Source organism: Dromaius novaehollandiae, chromosome 1 (genome assembly GCF_036370855.1).
Source record: "Dromaius novaehollandiae isolate bDroNov1 chromosome 1, bDroNov1.hap1, whole genome shotgun sequence".
NCBI lineage: Eukaryota > Metazoa > Chordata > Aves > Casuariiformes > Dromaiidae > Dromaius > Dromaius novaehollandiae.
The window spans coordinates 119,271,106-119,291,970 of NC_088098.1; the positions used below are offsets into that span (position 1 = coordinate 119,271,106).

The 20,865-nt window shown below is 38.6% G+C and overlaps 2 protein-coding genes and 1 long non-coding RNA gene across 11 annotated transcripts in view; 2 read left to right on the plus strand and 1 right to left on the minus strand.

Moving 5' to 3' along the window:
• TTC3 (tetratricopeptide repeat domain 3) overlaps nt 1-7,760 on the plus strand; it is a 91,038-nt gene extending 83,278 nt beyond the window's left edge. The window contains exon 47 of the transcript XR_010392620.1: nt 6,931-7,760. The gene's annotated coding sequence lies outside the window, so the exon portion shown is untranslated. The remainder of the gene's footprint in view (nt 1-6,930) is intronic.
• Nucleotides 1-10,528, minus strand: part of VPS26C (VPS26 endosomal protein sorting factor C) — a 25,981-nt gene extending 15,453 nt beyond the window's left edge. Inside the window, exons 1-3 of one of the 2 annotated variants that reach the window (XM_026121523.2) lie at nt 10,395-10,528; nt 2,193-2,336; nt 16-165 (exon numbers count right to left, since the gene is read on the minus strand). In XM_026121523.2, the coding sequence (XP_025977308.1) occupies nt 16-165; nt 2,193-2,336; nt 10,395-10,451 (351 nt within the window). In that variant the 5' untranslated portion in view covers nt 10,452-10,528. Of the gene's footprint in view, nt 1-15; nt 166-2,192; nt 2,337-9,712; nt 9,734-10,394 lie in introns of those variants that run through there. The other variant, XM_026121525.2, reaches the window with a different exon arrangement.
• Nucleotides 10,086-20,865, plus strand: part of LOC135330673 (uncharacterized) — a 21,465-nt gene continuing 10,685 nt past the window's right edge. The window contains exons 1-5 of one of the 8 annotated variants that reach the window (XR_010392642.1): nt 10,086-10,291; nt 11,433-11,510; nt 15,190-15,231; nt 15,345-15,407; nt 18,269-18,406. This is a non-coding gene — a long non-coding RNA (uncharacterized LOC135330673). Of the gene's footprint in view, nt 10,292-10,350; nt 11,511-15,189; nt 15,232-15,344; nt 15,408-18,268; nt 18,407-20,588; nt 20,727-20,865 lie in introns of those variants that run through there. The other 7 variants (XR_010392646.1, XR_010392649.1, XR_010392640.1 and 4 more) reach the window with 7 other exon arrangements.

Consider the following 20,865-nt stretch of genomic DNA (forward strand, 5'->3'; position numbering starts at 1 on the left):
ATATGACTGCCTTACCTGAATATTAACAAAGACGCCGTGATATGTCTCATACAGAACTTTGTTGCCTTTCATATGCAAGGGAAACTCGAAAGGAATTTCTGTTTTGCCACTGGGCAGTTTTCCTGGTTTTACCATTTCAATAGTGCTGTTAATAATTTGAATAGGCTGCAAAGATAAATATTTAAGAGGTTTAGGTTGAAGCAGAGTGATAACTCCATGATTTCAAAAACAACCAACAACATCCACTAAACTAAGAGACTTCCTGAATTTCCAAAAATTCAAGCATTTCTTTCTGATATACAGTTCTCCAGTCTTAAAATGAAAAGAAATATTAAGAATGCTTTTCCTCAGAGAACTATTTGTGATCTGTTTTACAGTTGTGTCAAATTAATGGCTAAACATTTTTAAAGAGCTGAAAAGCAGAGTTTCAAGCACTTTGGAAAGCAGAGTTACATTTTCCAAGTTATGACTCTTAACAGCAGCAGCAGGAATTGACAAGTGCATGTACATGCCAGCTGAGCAGTTAGCTATTTGCTTCCTCCCTCTTTCCCACCCTAAAGACCTATATTTAGCATTAGTCTCTCACTGTAACAATGGTTAACTATGATTTGGCTTTTGAGTGGGGAAGTCTGCTAATCCTCATGACAGATGCCTATATAAATACAATGAAATAGAGCAAAAACAGCAAAACTAGCATATGAAAAGGAAATAGAGTGCATATCCAGTACAGTATTGCTATTAGCATTTTATTTTTCTCCAAAATTTTTATTTCTTGCAAACAATTATTTTTAAGTTGCTTCAAACTCTCATTGATAAGAGATGTTATCCACCATTATATTACTGTTCAATTATTTTTAAATACTTATTTTTTAAACTGCTAGAATTGAAGTAGTCATTACTGTTACAAGATTTAATGAGATGAAAGCTGAACTTCCCTTACATTTATTCCAACCTGTGCTTTTAATATGGGAAAGAGCAATGATTGAACCAAGTTAACAGTTCACTGATACTAAAAGAAGCAGCTTTGTTTCTTCCATGTTGCTATACTTTTGTGCCAAATTGGACATTCATCTGACCTGTCAGTAAGGTAAACCAAGGAATTGGATTATCAGGAAGAGAAAAACAAAACCCAATACCAAAACAAAAATTGAAAGTGCCCCCTCCCTTTCTACTAGTTTAGTAAAATGAATCAGCCAGAATGAGCAGAAACAAAGTAGCAGAAGAAGTGCTGACTGAAGACAGTGGGCGGGATGATTTTAGCCCATCTCATGAAATATCATAAAGGAAGTTTCTTTATCTCAAAAAAGTTTTATTTCGTTCTTAGAAGAAAGCTAATCAACAAATAGACCTCACACTTAGAAAAGGGATGCAATATTGTTACAAAGAGGCATGCTTGGTGCAGTTTTGCCTTAAGATTCTCCCCCCCGCCCCCCGCCCCGGGCTTTTCCTTTGGCTAGACTAGAGAAAAAAAAAAAAGTTTTGCTTCTACTGTTTTTCAGTCATTCATGGGCTGATTATTCAGACTGAACAAATTAACAAAGATACAAATGAAAACTGCTTCAAAAGGCTCTGCAATGAGGCTGTGTCAACTCAGGCAAGCTACTTTGCAAATACAGCTATATGTCTCTAAACATAGCCAGCCTTGCCTTTAATCAGTATAACCGCGTTGCGTGGCTCCCAAGATAACTTGTCCTGCTAGATTCCAGTTCAAGTGCAGAGACAGGTCAGGAGTCTAGACCACACTTCCAAAACCAGAAAAGCAGTACAAAGGCCTTTGAGGAGCTCTGCAGGCAAGCAATTTGTGTGCAGTGTCACACTGCACGGAAGAACCAGTTCAGGTCCTGTATTATGCCCAACAACACACACTCAAGGGCTCTGCAGAAACCATTGGGATGACAGTCTGGCACAGAAGTCCCACTAAACTCGGTTGCTTTAAAAATCATACCTTCTCTCTCTTTCTTTAAATATCCTGCTCCTTCAATACATCCTCCAGTAACCATACTATTTATTATATTTCAGCCCTAAAGAAAACCCAAAATCTCACAGTATAGCGACAGATAATGCTGAGTTTTCTCTGCTTTTTATCATTCATATACAACAAAATGTAATAGCTACCTGAAAACTATTGAGGAAAGATTTAAGAACACAGACAAAAATTTTCTGGTAAAGATATTAACCTGCACAGGTCTTACCTTGACAGAGTTATAGAAAGCTTCAAACACACCCACACTTTTGGCACTAAGCTGCAGATTTACTGATCCTTCCATTGTTAATGAGATACCTTGGTGCTGGACTGTGTCTTTACTTGTTATGACCACAACTCCAGAAAGAATTTCCTAAGAGAAGAAAAGAAAAGAAAACATGCATTTAAATCAATTTCTTCTATTGCTGTTACCCAGACTGTAGTGGAATACACAGCATGCTGGTTTTCAGACAACTCAAGGAAACTGTTCCCAGAAAACAGTCTAATCTTGTCAGAAAAGACAAATACTGATGAAGAAAGCAATGTGAGCAAAAGACCTCTATATTTCCAAACTGTTTTATTTAAAATTAGCCCCTTAGCCATTCTTTTCCTTTCACAAGTCTGACTCTGAACTTTAATATACTTTTCAAAGCTTTGATATCCTCTCCAAAAAATGAAGAATAACCTCATAAACAACTATCCGTTCAGTCAGTAGTAGACAAGTTTCACTTCACATGTTAGAGTGAAATCCCAAGAGGAACTTACATGAAGAGTGGGACAGTCAGCCATGGGAAATGCAAGAGAAGGCAGAGCTGTAGAAGACATGGCCAAGCTGAGCATAAGGCCAGCATCAAGAGTGGAGCAGAATAGATCAGAAAAAAGTAGTTCCGCTACAGAAGAAATGAAATGGGATACACTCAATTCCAAGCTACGTGGGAAATGGTTTAAAAGTCTATCTGAATCTGAGAGAAAAAGACTTATGACTCAAGAGAGATGTCACTCTCCCATTAGGAACGCTTTGCCTACAAAATTGCATTTGCACGAGAACACTGCATCTTGGAAGTACCAGTCTAGAAGTGCTAACATGCACACACACAAAAATAACTGCATGAAAGCAACACAGTTCATTTTACATACCCTATAGTTTATCCCTCTTCTACAATATAGAGTCTACCCCAATTCAGTGTTCCATGTCAAACATTCATACATGTTTGGAAGCAGCAGCAAGTAATTTGAGGACTTGAAGTTTCTTTGGGCTAGCCTTTTCTTCTGCTGGATGAGCTGTGCTCTTTGCACCTTCACAAGACTTGCTAACTAGATACCACACTATAGATCATTTCAATCATCTACTAACTCAGACTATTTTCTCCACATTTGACTAGTTAAAACCAATCTAGTTATGTACATCTCTGACAAATGCTATTTGAATTTTGCCAGCCTTTCGTCTTTACAAGTGGTACAGCATGACAATATAGCACAGGAGTCTGGCTGTTCAAAGCAAAACAAGACAGCACTAGAACATGAAGCATCAGGGAGAAGGCTGACATACTGCAAGTCTGAAAAGAGGACCCGAAGCAATTAGGAAATGCCAAGAACAGGAGGCACAAGCACAAAAGGACGGTGAAGAAAAGCTGACCTAAATACTGTATTGCTTTGCTAACAGGCTTTAATTAGTACAAGCAATTAGGTTATTGCATCAAAAATGAGCACAGCTGAACTATAAGCAGCAAGCACAATCCCGAACATATGAACTCCTTTATTTAGTAAGGCCAATCTCCTACCATACAGCAATAACCTATTCTCAAGCTATTACCTACACAGTTTCACACAGAAAGGTTGTATGTATTTGGGGCAAATGGGAGAATAATGGCTTGAAGTTAAGTATCAGTTTTTCTTCTAACATTCAACATCTCCTAAGAATTAAAGGACAACTCAAAAACACTTTCTAACACAAACCCTTCAAAAATCACTAGCTTTGGACAGAGGGGAGTGTCAATAAGAGAGGCTATATTTTTTACTTAAACTGTTCATGTTACATACTATGAGATTACATTTGAGGTTACATTTCAAGTCAACGTGCATGGGGAAGCCTACTACATCTCTTCTGAAGAGGAGCTCCCTTGTTCCTTTTTGTGTGAAACCTGGGTCCTCTCTAAATAAAAAGCTGTCAGCATAGTTGTACTTCCAAGAAGTACAAATCAAAGAACTAAAATAAGCTAAGATGTTCAAATACATATCAACATCATAGCCACATGCAACTTATGACAAAGCTTTGTCTTGTATTTGAAAATGTTACATGATATGACTTAACATTAACTAGCACAGTTTTCAGTCCGTATCAAAAGAGGTTCATTTATCTTTAATATCACAAAATTAGAGGTGCAAGGAAAGTCACCACTGGAATTAAACCTCAGTTATGACAATGGAATAACTTGCAATCAATTGCATTCACACATTTTTTACCTCCACATTTACTAGGGACTCCACATAGCTTCATTGCGTGATGATAAAACATCACAAGATGGAACTACGCTAGTAGAGTTATACAAATAATTGTTCATCTAAAAAGAATATTCACTTAGTGAAAGACCAGGGTATTACGTGAAACAGGGATAGAGAAGTGAGGTACATATACTAAACTGCAACCAGTAATATTCTTGTGAGAATATTACCTTGGTTTCATGACCTCAAATAAGCTCTTTAGCTTTCTGTTGTCAGTTCCTTACTATTCAAACATGCACATGAAGCCACCAGAAAGATGGAAACTTTCAAAGCTTAAGTCTCAATTAAGATGACCATGTGCATCAGCTGATCCAACAGCACAGTCCCTTGTTTCTCTAGTTCCTGGTCAGAGTTATCCGAGTCTGGCAGCTGAGGACTGGAACAATCAACAATATGAAATCGTGCTGAGCAGCTAGGAAAATTGAAAGGTGTATTTAACTTGGCAAGCTGGGATTTACAGAATGTTTGAATTGTGCTATGCATAGCTTTCAGAGTAATGCTCAGAACAGTCTAATGCCATTTAGAAAGGCTTAATATTTCTCTAGTCTAGTTCTCTAATATTTCTGTAGTTCAATATCCACTATACACCCACAGACTTAAGCTTTTCACTATTTTGGTAGAGCGGGAGTCCATGTTCACTTGGTTACCCAACAAGATGCCTTAGTTTCCTCTCAGATTCCATTTTCCACATCACAGGCCCTTACTTTTAGAACTAAGCGCATACATTTGGCAGTGTTAAGATTCACATTAACTTCACGTAAGCCATATTTATGAAACATTCCTGAGTTTTCTATCACTTCTGCTACTCTCCAAAAGCCTATTAGACACAACTAACTAGTCATTAGATGCTTTAAAACTGTAATACTCAGATTTACTAGAAAATCTGCCTTTTTTTTTTTTTTTTTTTTTTTTTAAAGGGAGTTCTTCTGGGCCAATTCTCACTTAACTGTATTTCACAATCACTTGTCATTAAAAGCCTTAATTGACATTAACTATGGCACCATTCTTTGATAATTAAAAGACATATAGGCTGGAAGGGCTGAAAAATGCAGTGTACAATCTCAGACTAACTGCCACAGTTATTCCAGTTACCCTGTTTAGGTTTTCTGCATAAAGTACATCACTGGTTGCACCAGTCCCCTCATTCCACCAGCGTTCCAGAGTTTATTAAATGAGCCTCAATGGCTCAGAACTCTACATCCAACTTCAAACACACACACACACACACACACACACACACACACACACACTCCTGAATGCAGATTTTCTATTCCTACACACTTAAACACAGTTTTGCTGTAGTAAGCTTTATTTTGATATTACAGAACTGTTATATTTGGGGCCATTTTATTGCCTTTTGTGTTTTTAAATCCCAAACAAGAAGGAAAAGCACCCTATCTTTATCTCTAAATCTTTTTACTCTTTTTGGTCCAAGAATTAGCAAACTTGGTTTAGACCCACAGTTTAAAGTAATTTGTTTTTATGTTTTCTCAAATAAAGTGTGGACAAAGTAAAGCTCTTCTGTTTGCTGAGTTGGCCTTCAGCTTCTCCAGTTTGTAAAGATTATAAATAATTAATATAGAAACTCCTTACTGTTTATCACAGTGTTATTTTAATCAACTTCCTTTTAAAAAGCAGTAACGACGAGAGACTTGCATAACGCATAACTATTTTATAAATTTTATGTCCAACTTTTCCCAATTAAAAAAATAATAATATAGAAGCAAAGAGCAACTACAAATAATAAAGTTGCTGGTTACTCAATACCCAGTAGTAAAAAGCTTTTAGGAAGTGAAAGAACTTCAGCTTAGCACAGGGGATTGTTCCAAACAATGAAAACATTTGAATTCAGCTGGATTTAACACAGCAGATGGTTAACTGAAAACAACTATTTTTGTAGAAATGAACGGACAGCAGCCAATTATAAGATGCATCCTCTAAAGATATTTGTATAACTCATATCACTCTTCTCTGCCCTTTTATGGAGAAGCTTAATTGACTATATCTTGTTTCTGCTCTTGCAACTTACATGTACTTTTACTAAACGCTGGTCAACCACAGAAGTGTATGATGGTGGTAAAACTTGTATAATTATCATCTAGCCTTTGCTAGTATTTATCTTTTGCTGAAAACTATTACTGGTATAAAACAAGAATAAGTGTAGCAGAACTAATTCAGGTCAATAACCCAACATTTGCATGGAATATTTTGCAAAAATCGAGCAAACCTGACTCTGAACTGTAATGCTTCTTATCTTCCAAGTCAAATTTAGAGGGATGCACTGAAGTCTATGATCAAGCCTCAAGCTCAAAATGAGAATTAGTTTCCTCTCAGTAGCATAAGAAAGCAGCTGCATACTAAGTTGTAACAATTCACTTAAAATGATTTTTCTTTATATTTATTACAGAATGGGATCAAAGCTACATTAACGAATAGTTTAAAGATATCTCTAAACTTTTAAACAGGTTATGAAATACTACAATCAAGAGTTTGCACGTTTAAACTGCTTTTGATGGAAGCCAGCTATACATACCACAAGTTTACTTCAGCCATTTGTACAAGTTGCAGTTTGAAGCTCTTGCGTAATCCTGCTTCATGCTAAAAAATCAAAGTCTCATCTGAATTATCATTTGCTAGTTTGACACAATACTAAGATTTTCATCTCTCTACTGTTGCTTTTCCTCCACATCCATCACAAGTCCATTGTGATACTGACCAGATCAAATATTCCTTGTTCTACCCTACTTGAGAAGAGATTTCTAAGAAGAAAAGGGTATCTTCTATTATATTTGAAACTCTGAAAGCTTGGCTGTCACATTCCTGTGCCACAATGAATAGGCCTGTTGCAACAGATACACAGGAATACCTGGTCTGGAGAATTTAGGCTATGACTGTAGTCACTTTAATCTAGCAAAAATTCAAACTGCCACTAAAAGATGCAGTCTTATCACCTTTCTTGTACTAATGTAATCCTCACATAGCTACAGAACTGATTCAACAGATTTCATGTGCGTTGTTTTTTGTTTCATTTTTGGTTTTTTGAGTATCCATCCAGCCAAATACCATCCAGGTCCCTGATGTGCCTTACTGTATAGCCAATAATGTCAGCAAAACAGAGCCAGCAGAAACTGAATGATTAGGAAAGACAGTGGCATTATGGAGTTATGCTGGATTAATCATGGCTTCAGGCAACATTAATCAAGGCATTCAATGTTTTAAGTCATGACATAGAAAGCTCAATATGTTTTAGCAGGGGTTTTTTGTGCTACTGTATTAAACTGTTATAGGCATAACAAAGAGACTGCTATACCAGTACATAAATTTAGACATCACCTTCCTTCATATCCCAATGCAGTCTAAAATAAACTAGGAAAACAAAGATAACTCACAATAAGTAGCCTTATTGCCTTCAGATGAATAGCTAGACAGTTACACTGGGGTGAACTATGATCTTTTTTAAAGGAATCCCTTCATTTTCAAGTACCATTAATGAAAGTACTGAAGCTATTATTAGCATAGCTGATGTCACTGAAGTGTACAGCAATCACAAAATTTCTACAAAAAGAAAAGCTGAATACATTCGATGCTTAATTAAAGAGAAATTTGTAACTCCTTGTCTGTGCCTAGGGAATTTCTATCAACAATTCATGTTGTATTTCTAGTGCACAGCTCTTTCATCATTGTGTTTTCACATCACTCATATCTCCAAATTTCAGATCTAGTCAATGAACTAAAATTATAAACCTTTTCACTTGGAGTTAAAATAGAAGCAAACAAACAATACTGACAGATACACTTACTATAAAGTCTTATTTAATTTTGACTTAAAGACAGAAGACATATCCCTTCCATGTACTAAAACATATCCAGTTCACAGTGATTTAAAGCAAGTCAAGTGGAAAAACTGAAGACAGGCACAGCATTATGATACTGAAATAACCAAAACCATCCAAAAACATGTATTAATAGAACAATGCGAAAGAGATGCAGGAAGTAGCCTTTACCACTTTGATACCACACCTAAAAGGATATGTTATTCATAAAATGATAATTTAGCTTGAGAATCATTTTCTAGATAATTTGACAATTGCAAAACAGATGCTCAATAACTTCCATTCAAATTTCTTTAAAGCAGTTTTTCATCATTAAAAATATTCAAGAAATTGAAACATGCTTTATACGCTGTAACAGACAAACTACTAGTGTACGGAAAAAGCTGCATGAAAATAATTCCAGGTATGGTGGGAGTATGAGGCCAAATAGATATCCCCAAAATTGGACCTGAAAACTTCTGATTGAATAGTATTATATTTTCTTAATATATTTCTTAAGAACTGCTCTTGTTGAATTTTTCCACAATGAAAAAAGCCACAGCATTTATTTTTTTTCCCCTTTTGACATAGCTGCAAAATTTGAAGCAAGTACGAACACTTTATCACTGTCAACCACTGCATGATTAAAAAGAAAAAAAAAAAAAGAAAAAAGAAAACCTCAAGAGTTCCATCTCCTCCCTAATGAAAAAATTAGGTCTGCTCTTGCCTAAATACTGTATTTAAGAGATTTCCCATCAGGTACAAATAACAGCCTGAGACATTTTCACATTTCTTACAGAGCATGAGAACAGTTACAACATTATTACAAAAACAGGTGGTAGCATCTGTATGTATCAAGCATCAATACCGTTGCAGTACAGAAATAACCTATAGACTAATGCAACATCAACTGTGGGTAACTCCAAACTTTTATATCTGAGAGGGCCCCACTGCTTCCTTCCTTCCTTGAAACTTTGCTGTCCTCCCCAAAGACACATTAGCAGCACTTACATGGTATTGCCGCTCTGGCTATGGGAAAAAGGAGGATCAAAACTGGGCCTTACTCAAAGAAGTGCCAGAGCAGAACACAGCTGTGCTACATGAGGCCAATGAGAACTGTCCTGAAGAGGAACCTACAGGGGAATAATGCAGAGGGAAGAAAAACTGTACTGAAAAGGGCTGGGAGGAGAAGAAAAGTTCCCCACAAACTGTTGGTTCTCTGCAGTATCAAGTAGGCTAGGGAGCAGACAGTTAGCAAAGGTACAGAGACACTTTTTCTCTCACAAAGAGCCCCCACTCAAAGCTCCTCAGGACTTTCTCAGCCCAGCAAAATATCTCAACTAAGCAGCATGACAGTACTTGATATTCAGATAACATTTGCCTATCATTAGTGTTACACTGAAGGTCCACATGTATTATTGAAACAATGACTCACTGAAACAGGATGTCAACAAATGAATCTGAGAAAGCTTTGCACAGGGGAAGGGGTAAAACTTTCCCCTAATACGATGTTTAAAAGTATCAGCCCAGCTGAGTCGTGAGCCCTCCAAAGGCTCTATTCACAGCACAATCAGGACAGCGCAGTCTCCAGGTACGCACCAGCACACTTGACGACGGAAAAAAACGGACGCAAAACAGAAAACTTTCACTCAAAGAAAGAGACAAAAAGGTGAACAACTTTGTCTGCCAAAGAAGCATCCCCGTGCTTCAGAGCAGTTCAAAAGCATGATGCCAGTACTCCCTGCCGGCAGGCCCCAGCGGAAAGCCAGGAGCCAGGACACAGCCTCCAGCCGCCGGCGGGCAGACCCAGCCCCCGCCGCGCCCACGGCCGAGCCGAGGCAGCCACCGGAACCCGCAGCCCCCTCTGCGGCCGCGCCCGCTTCCGCGGCACCCCTCCCGCTCCGGCTCGGGCGCCAAGGAACCAAGAGGGGCTCCGAGGCGCTCCCCCGCCTACCGCGGGGAGGCCGAGGGGGAGCTCCAGCCCGCTAACGGCCGCCGCGGCAGGAGCCGCTGGGTGAGAAGCTTCGGATGGACCGTTAGGCGGGGCCAGGGGGAGCTCACGCTGCGGCGGGGCCGGGGGGTGGGGGGGGGGCAGCCCCGCGCGCGGCCGCACTCACCCCACAGTGATAGACCTTGTTGGCCCGCTTGATCTTTATGTCCAGAGCGGTGCCCATCGTAGCCGCCGCGTGCTATCACGTGGCCGCGCTGCCCCAGCCCCTCCCTCCGGTCACGTGACCTCCCCCCCCCCCCGGGAGGAATTCCGCCCTGGTCGTCCTCTTCCGCCTGCGGCCAGGCGGGGGGATGGAGGGAAGAGGGAGGATTCTTTCCCATGAACATCCGGGTCACCCGCGGCGCCATTTCTCAGCTGGTGACGCCGCTTACCGTTCTGCTCCGCCCGCTCCCCGGTAGTCATAGCAACAGGAAGGGGTAGCGGCCACAACTGTGGGGAGGGTGGAGGTCTTCTCGTCAGGCACGCGGAGCCTTGCCGTCGCGGAGGGGCCGAAGGGGGAGGGGTGGAGCTGAGAAGCCGGTGAAGAGAGACACACTCTGAGGACTACAGGTCCCAGCATGCTGGAGCATGGCCCGCTGGGATCCGCCGGGCTTGCTGCCAGGGCGGGAGAAGCCGCCGGGCATGCTGGGACTTGTAGGAGGCGGCCGCGGGGAGGTGGTGGGCGCTTGCGTTGCTGCGCATGCGCAGGCCCCTTAGCCGTAACGGTCGCGCTGAATGCGCGGGGGCCTGGCGCGTGCGCAGCCGTTGCTCCGGAGCGGCGCGCGGCGGCTGTTGGGGGAAGTGGGGGTTGCCGCTGGTGGAGGCGGCTGCTCGCCTTTTGGGGTAGTGCGCGTGGGCTTGGTGAATCTCGGGAACGGACAGATGGACAGACGGTCACCGTGCATTGATATCGGAGAGACCACCTAGCCAGGCGTGTCTTCCGCGTTTTTAACGGTAGTGGTGGTGGTGTCGGATAGCGGTCCGCCCCGTTCCGCGGCTTGGCCGGGGCACCCTGGAGGTGGCAGCTCGCCTCCCGCCCGTGCCTGGCTTCGCTGCGACGCTGCAGGTTGGCACTTCCTCTTCGGCCCCTGCGTCCGAGGCGGCTCCATTTCTGTGCTGTGGTAAAACCAAGAGGTCATAAGCATTTGTGTATTAACCGCTACAGTAACAGCAGAGGAGAAGGAAAGGCCGAGCATCAACAACAACAACAGTCTGTAAATGTATACTTCTGGCTACATGGAAGGTGATTAACTACAGTCATAAGAATGTAAAAAGTGTATGTATTTGAGGGCTGAACTTGTCTCCGTTATAATTACACGATTCAGCATATTGTGTTTCATAACACATTCCAGCATCTGGTCTCAAAATTTCAACTTTGATGAATTTAAAAAAGCAATGCCTTGTAAAATATGCAGTGAGTTAACCTGCTTTTCTTACACTTAAAAAACTGGAGCAAAGAAATACCTGATCTGGAAGATATTATAGGTGAACAGCTAATGTGTGTGGTCACATTTTAGCACTGAGAGAAGTAGTTCAGTGTGACAGATGTGGACTGCAGACAATTCCTGTGATTTCAGTGGGACTGATTTTGTCCATCAGTGGTATCTCAAGCGCCAAAGGAAGTCTGTGCAGCGTTGTTCTGAATTTGAATGCTGTATCTAAACCATAAAGCTGTTATTCTTACCATCTTAAAAAGTAAGGGCAGCCATTTAACTGGAATGTTAAAAGCACAAATCTTAACAGCTTAAGAGACTAGCAACAGCATACTCTCATTTTAAATGCTAAGAGTTCTTCCATTCACTCCTGAAGAAACTGTAGTTTGTGGAGTGGGTTGTGATAGGCTTCTGTCTTTTGAGTACTATCAGCCAAAACAAGAGAACCACCCAAAGCCTGAACAAAAAAATCTGGAAGTGGACTGTGAAGCTACTGTAAGCTCACTCTGCTGTAACAAAAGTGTATAAAGACAGCTTAGGGGTAAAGTCAAATTTGTCTCTGAAATTCTGTCTTCCAAGAAATCTTTAGGGGGCCCAAGATAGGCACTCATGGATCTGTTAATTGATGGTGATACAGATCTTTAAAGCCTCAATGCTAGAGCCAGTTTGCTTGACCTGAGATTGAAGACTAGTCTTAGCATTTTTTTATTACTCTTCTCAGTGAAAACAGATTATACGTATGAGTCTCGAAGACTTTAGAGAATGAATAAACCTTTCAAGAACTCTGAAGTCTGTCTGTTTTAATTTTATTGCCTAATATAAACAATTGCCCTTTTTTTAGAGATTGGTATTTAGAAATAATTATCTAAAAATACATTTTTAGCTTTACATAGTTAAAAAATAAATAAATACAGCCCCTATCAATGCTGGAGGTAACATGACCTAGTAACAGCTTGCTGAGAGATCATTCTTAAGCAAGAATGAACTCCAGAAATGATAGGGAAGCACTCACAAGTTACATGAAGCAGTGTGCAAAGCTCCAAGTCTGTGTCCAGTGCTCTCAGCTATGTGAAGCCAAGAATATGATTCTGTCCCATTCCTTCTTACCCGTAGACATGTTTTAATACTAAAACTGATACTGTAAGGAAGAAGACCACCTCCTCACTGTGCCTGCTTGCAATTTAAGTGCTTATGGAAAGGTTAGCAAAATACAGTATGCACTCCTGTAATTAGCAGCATCTATTGTTTTGAGAAAAGCTAGATATCTAAGTCATTCCAAATTCTATAGAGAATATTTATTTTAAAGACAGAATGAAAGTGCAAAGAAAAAGGAGCATTTAACCTGGATTACTGAATGCTAGCCATCTGCCTCATATAGCTGGTTACTGCTACCAGTTCTGTGAAGCAGGTAAAAGGGAAATAATTTTTTGTATTGTAACCCAACAAAGAAGAATTAAAAAGGAAAAAAAAAGTTTGCTAGCCTGTGTAGTTGTCTTCTGAGTATGTAGATTTTCTGCCATCACTTTCATAATCAAGTGTTTATCACTTTTAGGAAACTTTTCTAAAGGTACTTCAGTTACTTATTTCTAGGAACTGAAGTCCCATGTCCAGAAAAAGCTCCAGCTGGTACAAGCTGCAGCCGCCCATCTGCCTAGCAACACAGATCATCACAAACAAATGATCGTGGAGCACCCTGACTCCCAATGAATGCTGAGTCCAAATATGGTCTCTGTATTGATAGCTCAACCCTCTTTGTGCAATTCTTTTTGCCAGCATTAGGTACCTCTTTCATGACCGTGACCTCTGATCCAGTGTATGTTCTGTTGCACTGATGAGGCTGTCGGCTAAAATAGAGAGACTTGTACATGTCGTCATCGGTGTTTCCAAACGTCTGGACTGAGCTGATACAAGTTAAAACCATTAGAGATGCTTTAGCCAATTCAGAGCTAAATACCAGCCTCATCTCTTTGATTCAGCTTTCCAAAATCTGACACTGTTATTTTGACTATTATTTTAGTATGATTTTCCTTTGTGCTTTAACCACTTTTATGCCAAGATTAAAAAAGGGGTTTATCATAGTTAAATACTACTTGAGGGGAAGATCATGAATCAACAGGTGATCATCACTTACATTATTTCTTTTGGACATGTTACTAATTACAGGCATAACTATAACCCTTTGTAGGACCTGATTTCATCTGATTGATGAAAGTCATAAATTTTCCAGGCTGAATATTCACTTCATATGGAATTATTTTGAAAGATTTCCGAAAAAAACAGTTCAACAGTTCGAGCTTTAGAGCAAAGGCTTGCAATTTGGCAGTGACTCCTCATTGTCAGGAGTATGCTTCTTCTGTCTACTTGAAAAATCCACCCCAAATCTGGACAAACGACGAGTAAAAATTTTAGGCAGCATTTGGCCAACAGGAGGTCCTTCAGAGAGTAGTAGCTACGTTCTTTTGTTTGCACCAACCATATTCCAAGCTGAATGTGTAGAAGCAACGAAAGGGAAAAAGGAGTAATGGGCTATTCAAGGGAACGTTGCTCTCCACAGACTCCAGGCCAGAACCCAGCCTACCTATCACCATTCCTCGGCTATCAGCAAATACCTGTAGTACTCATGGCAAAATGTATGGCTTCTCTCCGTCTGAGGGCAGACCCAGACAAATGATGCTAATCTGTATTGCTGTGAATCAGTTTAGGTAGCAGTGGTCTGTGCTCTGGATAAAGAGATTCTCATCCAGTGGATGAAGTGTTTGGGAATCATAACTGTTCCGTATAGTAGAATTTGAGAGGAGTTTTTTTGGTAGCTTTCTGCCACTTCTTGGAATTTGTGGGTGTCATTAAGACTGCAGAATTAAAGAGTCACAAGTTAGGAAATTATGACACTAAGGTTACTCTGTAAGCTTTAGTTGCTCTCTCTGCATATGCATTTGAATGACAAAATCATACTGAGTACTTCTTTCCTTTAAGGGAGTTTTCTTCTTCCTCCTTTTTTCTCTTTTTTGAACAGAATTTTATTTAGAAGATATGATTTGATTTAGAAACATAGTTGCTCTTTGATGTGACAGCTCTTTGTTACTTATTTAATTTATATAATTATTATTGTTGTTGGTTCATACGGTGCTGCATTCCGCTACAAGAATAAAATTGAATAGATATATTCTGCTTATTCTTGAATTCATTACAAAGATCTAGACTGAAAGTGCACATATGTTGTGAGAAAATGTGACGCTTCAGTTCATCCTGGATGTAATTCTATTTGTGGAATTGAACCAAACCCAAACTTGACTGTGAACTTCAATCATTGTTTTCAAGTTTTACTAAGCCTGAACCAGCACTGAACTAGAACAACTGTTATCACAGATGAACTTAAACTGAAATCAAATGGAAAAATTCTGTTAACTTCAGTAGAATGTGACATGCATTTGTTTTCTGGATTTAACTAATCTTCAAGGTATTGTTTTAACAAATCTCTTTGTTTTTTAGAATGATCAGACTTTTATGTTTGCCTCAACACAAAGCTGAAATGTATGTATTAATTGGTGTATAATTATAACATTCATAACTTGCAATATCTAGTCTGTGCAAATTGGGTAAATGTCCATAGGAAGCTGAAACATTTTTTTCTGCTTTTTTAATAGCTTTGAAATACTTGCCTACAGAACAGCAGTAACTTAAGAAATTCAGTGGGATAACTTGTACAGGTAATACTTGTAGTCATGAGAATAGAAATGTACTTGAAAGTTCATTACTTGTTTTGTGATAGAAGAATACAGGGTTCATACTACTGAGAGAGATCAGAGAGATGATATAGTCTAATAAAACAGTAATTAAAAATACAGTTCATTTTTTGGACAATTTTTAGAACAAAACTGGGTTTATGTAAGCATATGCTTGATAAATTGAAATGACTGTTTTATAAAACAGTATTTTGAAAGCTCATAATTGGAAAGGCTATTCTTTACTCCTGAGTAACATGAAGGATTTAGCTGAAGAACTAACTGTAATGAATCCACTAAACAATAGGACACATATTTAAATTCATTGTCTTTGGTGGAGACATCATACCAAATCCTAGCATTGTAGCACTCAGGTGTTCGGTAGTGTTTCTGAATGTCTCAGAAATGAGGAAGTTAATGAAAAAGTCAAAGATGAAGAAATTAAAATCTTCATACAGCATATAGGAGCTACAAACACATGAAAACTTACCAATTTTGTTTTTAAAAAGTTTCCATTTGCGTAGAAATTTCTTATTAAAGCTTTCTCTTTATCCTTTAAAGTATAGCAGACTTAAAAGAGCTATGCATATATACAAACAAGAAAAAGCTACAGAAGACAACAATATACCAATCTGTTTTTTTAAGTGTCAGATTTGAAAAAGCTAGTCAGGATGAAACTCAGCTGAAGAAAAGTCCATATAGAAGGTTCTAAACAAAGCCAGATAGTATGTAAAGTTAAAATTAATAGAGTGAGAGAAAAGTAAATGCTCAAAGACTTGAAAATGAGACATAAATAAAATAAAAGAATGTACACATACATATGTTGCATAAATCAGTCAGAGGACCAGATTCAACTACCAGGAGGCAAAAAGAATGAGGACGAGATTCTGTGCTATTGAAATCTATAGAGTTATTGTGTTAACTCAGTGGGAACAAGATGAGGGCTCTAAAGAGAATAAGAACACTGCAAACTGATCAGCTACGGGAAATGTTACAGAGGTGGTAGAGAAATTCTGTCAGGAGACAAAGCAATGTGAGAACCTGAGGTACTGAAAAAGAAGGAAGCAGTGATAGAAACACACAAACTAAATGCAATTAATCCCATAAATTAGATAGTATTTGCCTAGGAATTCTGAAGGCATTTAAGAATGGAGTGACTAATTTTCTAGCAAAAGTGCACAACTTTTAACCAAATTGCCTACATCAGAGGAAAACAAATTTCATTAAGTAGTTTAAAAAGGACTAGAACTGATTGAGAATTGCATCGAGCTTTACTTTCCTGTCAGAAGAATTAGCAAATATGGAAATTAAAATTAACATTATGACATATGTAGGGGGCGACAACTAACAGTCGATAAAAACAAGTTTATATATCTCATTTAGACAGTCAAAAATTCTTGAAAAAATCTGGTAGGAAAAGAAAATAGTGACAGGCAAGGTCTTATCCTGAATAATGAAGCACTTTAGAATCAGAATACAAGCTGTAGAAATAAATGGTAATTTTTCATAGTGACAAAAGTTTGATACTGCATGTTGTACAATTCTATATGATGACATGTAAATTAATATCCTTAAAAACTTTATGGAAAAATAAATTCTTAATGAAACAGTAACATTTGCAGACTTCTATGTGAGAACTGATCGATAGAGAGGAATTCTTTGGTAAGCTGCCAGATAGCATGTGGCATGATATGAGTATGTAGAATAAAAAAGTAGAAGGTAAGTTGCATACTCCTATTGAAACTTTAATATTCTGCCAGCAGAAATAAATTGAAATAGACAACGTTTAAAAAAAGATTTTGTTTAACATAACCCAAAATTAATGTGTAAAACTGACTATCTATTTAACTGTGCGAGTGCTAAAAGCAGTTGAAAAATTATTTGGTATTCATATGGATATTGAAAACATTCATAGTCATGTTAAACAGAATAAAAATGTCGCCCAAAGAAAGGCTAAAATTCCTTATATTTGGAATAAATTTCCCTGAGAGCTGACAATTCCATAATTCTCCATGATCCTTTTTTTTTTTTAATTCTCCTCTGACAAGTCTTATGTTGGCACTTTTTAAAGACAGCAAAATCTTGGATCAGTCAGCTAATAATACAATATAAACCTCATATTTCACATCAGCTCCTATAAACAAAAGCTTTGTGTAACTAAGTTTTGTAGTGGCCTCAAAAAAGACTTATATGTAACAGAACTTTTTTAAATGTCATTTTTTAATATATTGATTTGGAACTGGAAAAAGAAAAATTTCAGTAATTGATATCAATACACTCAGCTGTTTACATTTTTAATGTGATATAAATAGGTTTTTAAATACTAAGTCTAAAATTAAATTTATGGATTACTTTTTATCCACTGATGTTTCTTTCTGCTAGTTGTAGAAAGTATGTAAATGGGCATGCAATTTAAGGTATGTGAATGACTGGATATTTACAGCCATTCTCTTCTGATTGGTGGGCTGTAGAGCTAGCTGAGATAGCGCATATATCTTTTTTAGTTTTCTTCTTGTACCATAAAAATAAAACTGTAACATGGTCCCTAAAATAGTTTTTTCCTTTGGCATACTCTAGTAACATTGCAAGTTGGTGATGAGATACCATCACAAAATTTTGAGTGACACTACCCATTTTTACTGACATGCTTTTCTTTATGTTGGGATGGCAATATTTTAAAAGGGGGTAAGGGACAATATGAAAATTATTCCTAACTTCCATACAGACACATACATGCACCCCTACAAAATAAAGTTACCTACTCTTTTTCAAAGAGAATAAGACACATACACGTATAAGAGTCTTTTTAAAAGTTATGCTGGTGTTCAGTTTTATGTCTCTTTCAGCACTGCAGAGACAGATCGTCAGCTGCTAACTCAGCAGAACTTGGCATGACTGAGAATGTCAGTGGAGAAAGAATCCTTCAATGGCTGAGAAGAAAACTTCTGTATTGCCAGAAAGATGCAAAGTAACTCTTCTCAAAGGTAAATTCCAGCCTTTAGGCCTGTTCCCTAGTATTTAAGAGAAACCTAGTTTTCATCCTCATGGAACAGGGTAATAGAATGAGTGGATAATGGGCCATTCACACTTCTAGATTATTAAGAAAAACACAGAAGAACTGGAAGCCAGTGTGGCTAAACAGCAAGGTAAAAGAGGTTATTATAAACAAGAAGGTATCCTTTGGAAACTGTGTTGGAGATGAAGAAATCAGATGGGTTTACAAATGCTAGTACATTAATATAAAATATAATAAGGCAAATAAAAAATGAGTTTGAGGAATGACATGCAAGTGCATGAGAACCCCCCCCCCCCCCAAATACTCTTCCATCAATATCAGAAACGGGAGGATTACCACAGAGTGGGTAGGGCCAATAGAACCTAAAGGTATAAAAGGAACACTCAAAGAAATCAAGACCGTAGAAGAAAAGGCCACATTCATGTTTTCATGTCTGTGTTCATAGTGCAGGAGCTCAGAGAAATCCATGCCAGCACTTTCCATTAATGGGGGATTCAACAGATCTATCTCAAACTGAAGTGTTGGGCAGAAGCAGTTACAGAATGGAAAAAATAAACAAGAATTTATGGGGACCAGATGACATTCAGCCAAGAGGTTCTAAGAGAACTCAGGAGTCAAACAGCTGAAGTACCAACTGCAGTGTGTAACCTTAGTTTTAGAACCCCTTCCCCTGCTAGCCAGGTGAGGAAGGCAAATGTGCCAACAGTTTTCAAAAATGACTCGAGTGGAGATCCAGGCAACTACGCATTAATAAGCCTGTTGTCTATACTAATCAAATAAGTAAAATCTATCCTACTGAAAAGAATCAATGGCACATGGATAAATATTACATATTGAGGAAGACACAACACAGTATTTATTACATTGCATCATATTTTGCATGTCTATAATCTTTGGTTGAATTAATATATGTGTGGACAAGGGATATCTCACGTGTAAGGTCTACCTGGATTTCCAGTGACAATGGAGTCCCTAGGCAAAGCTTCATTAAAAAAAAAAAGCCTTTTGCAACAAGAAGCAAGAGAATGTATCAAACAATGACTAAAAGACAGGAAACAAATAAAATAGAAATTCTCACAGAAGAGGGAGATCACAAGAGGAGTCTGCAGGGACCTGTGCTGTGACTTGTGCTGCTTAACATATAAATGATTTGGAGAAAGCGGGTGAGCAGGGAGGTATAACAGTTTGCTAATGATATTAAGCTATTCAGGTAAAGGGAAGTTAGAGGACAAGTTGTGAAGAAGGTAAAGGGCTGACTGAAGAACTGAAGTGAGGAATTGAAGAAAGTCTTACGAGACTGAGTGACTGGATAATAAAATTGCAGATGAAATTTGATGTAGTTAAGTGTAAAGTGGTGCACATGGGAAAAAAATTATATGGTGATGAGCTATAAGCTGGCTTTCCACTTACAAATGAAGTCTTTGGGTTCTGATGAGTAGTTCTCTGAAAACATCAGCTCTATGTCCCCTTTTACTCAGAAAAGCAAATCAAATATTTGGAATTATTAAGAGTGGAACATGGAACAAAACAGAGAACATTGTAATGCCTCTGCCCCAGTATCAATCCATAGTTCACTTCATATTGGGTATTATGTGCAGTCCTTTTCCCCACATCTCAAAAAGGGCATAACAGAACTGGAAATCATTCAGAGAAGGCTGACAGGGTAATTGAAGAAACAGAATGGTTCTGTATGAGGTGTACCTAACGACTCTTTAGTCTGAAAAACGGATGATGGAGGGGAGATACAATGGAGGTCTACCAAATACAGGTGGCAGAGAGCACTTAGGCACTAGCAGTGTTACTGACACTAACAACACTTTACTGTCTTTTTCAAATACAAGTACAAAGGTGATGAATGAAGCTAGTAGGAGGCACGTTGAAAACAAAAAGCAGGGTTCTTCAAATAATGTTAAGCTTTGGAACTCTTTACTGCAAGATACTGTTAAGATGCTTCAAGATGCTAAAGCTTTAGGAGTCAGGTTTTACCTGACTGGACAAATTAACAGAGGAAAAGTCCACTAAATACAAGGGCTGTTCAATATGAAAACATCACCCTCCATCCACACTGCAGAAGTCTCCAAACCACAGATTACCAGACACTGGGAATGCTTGGGGGCAACATGCTTACTTTGTTCCACTGCTCTTTGCAGGGCATCCTCTACTGGCTGTTGCTGGAAACCAGATACCAAACTAGATGATTTTTAAATTCACAGTATGACAGTTTTTCATACATATATTATAGAGAAGAGAAGATTCAGAGGCCATGGAAGCAAAGTTCATAAATACTTGTAAGTTAACAAAATGTTTAAGGTTATGAAATGGTTCAGAGTCATGAAAGGCTAGGAGAGACACCGATGTCTTCAGGAAGAAAATTCTTTATCCATATAGCTGGAAAATAGTGTCAAAAACAGTTAAGCAGTGAAGTAG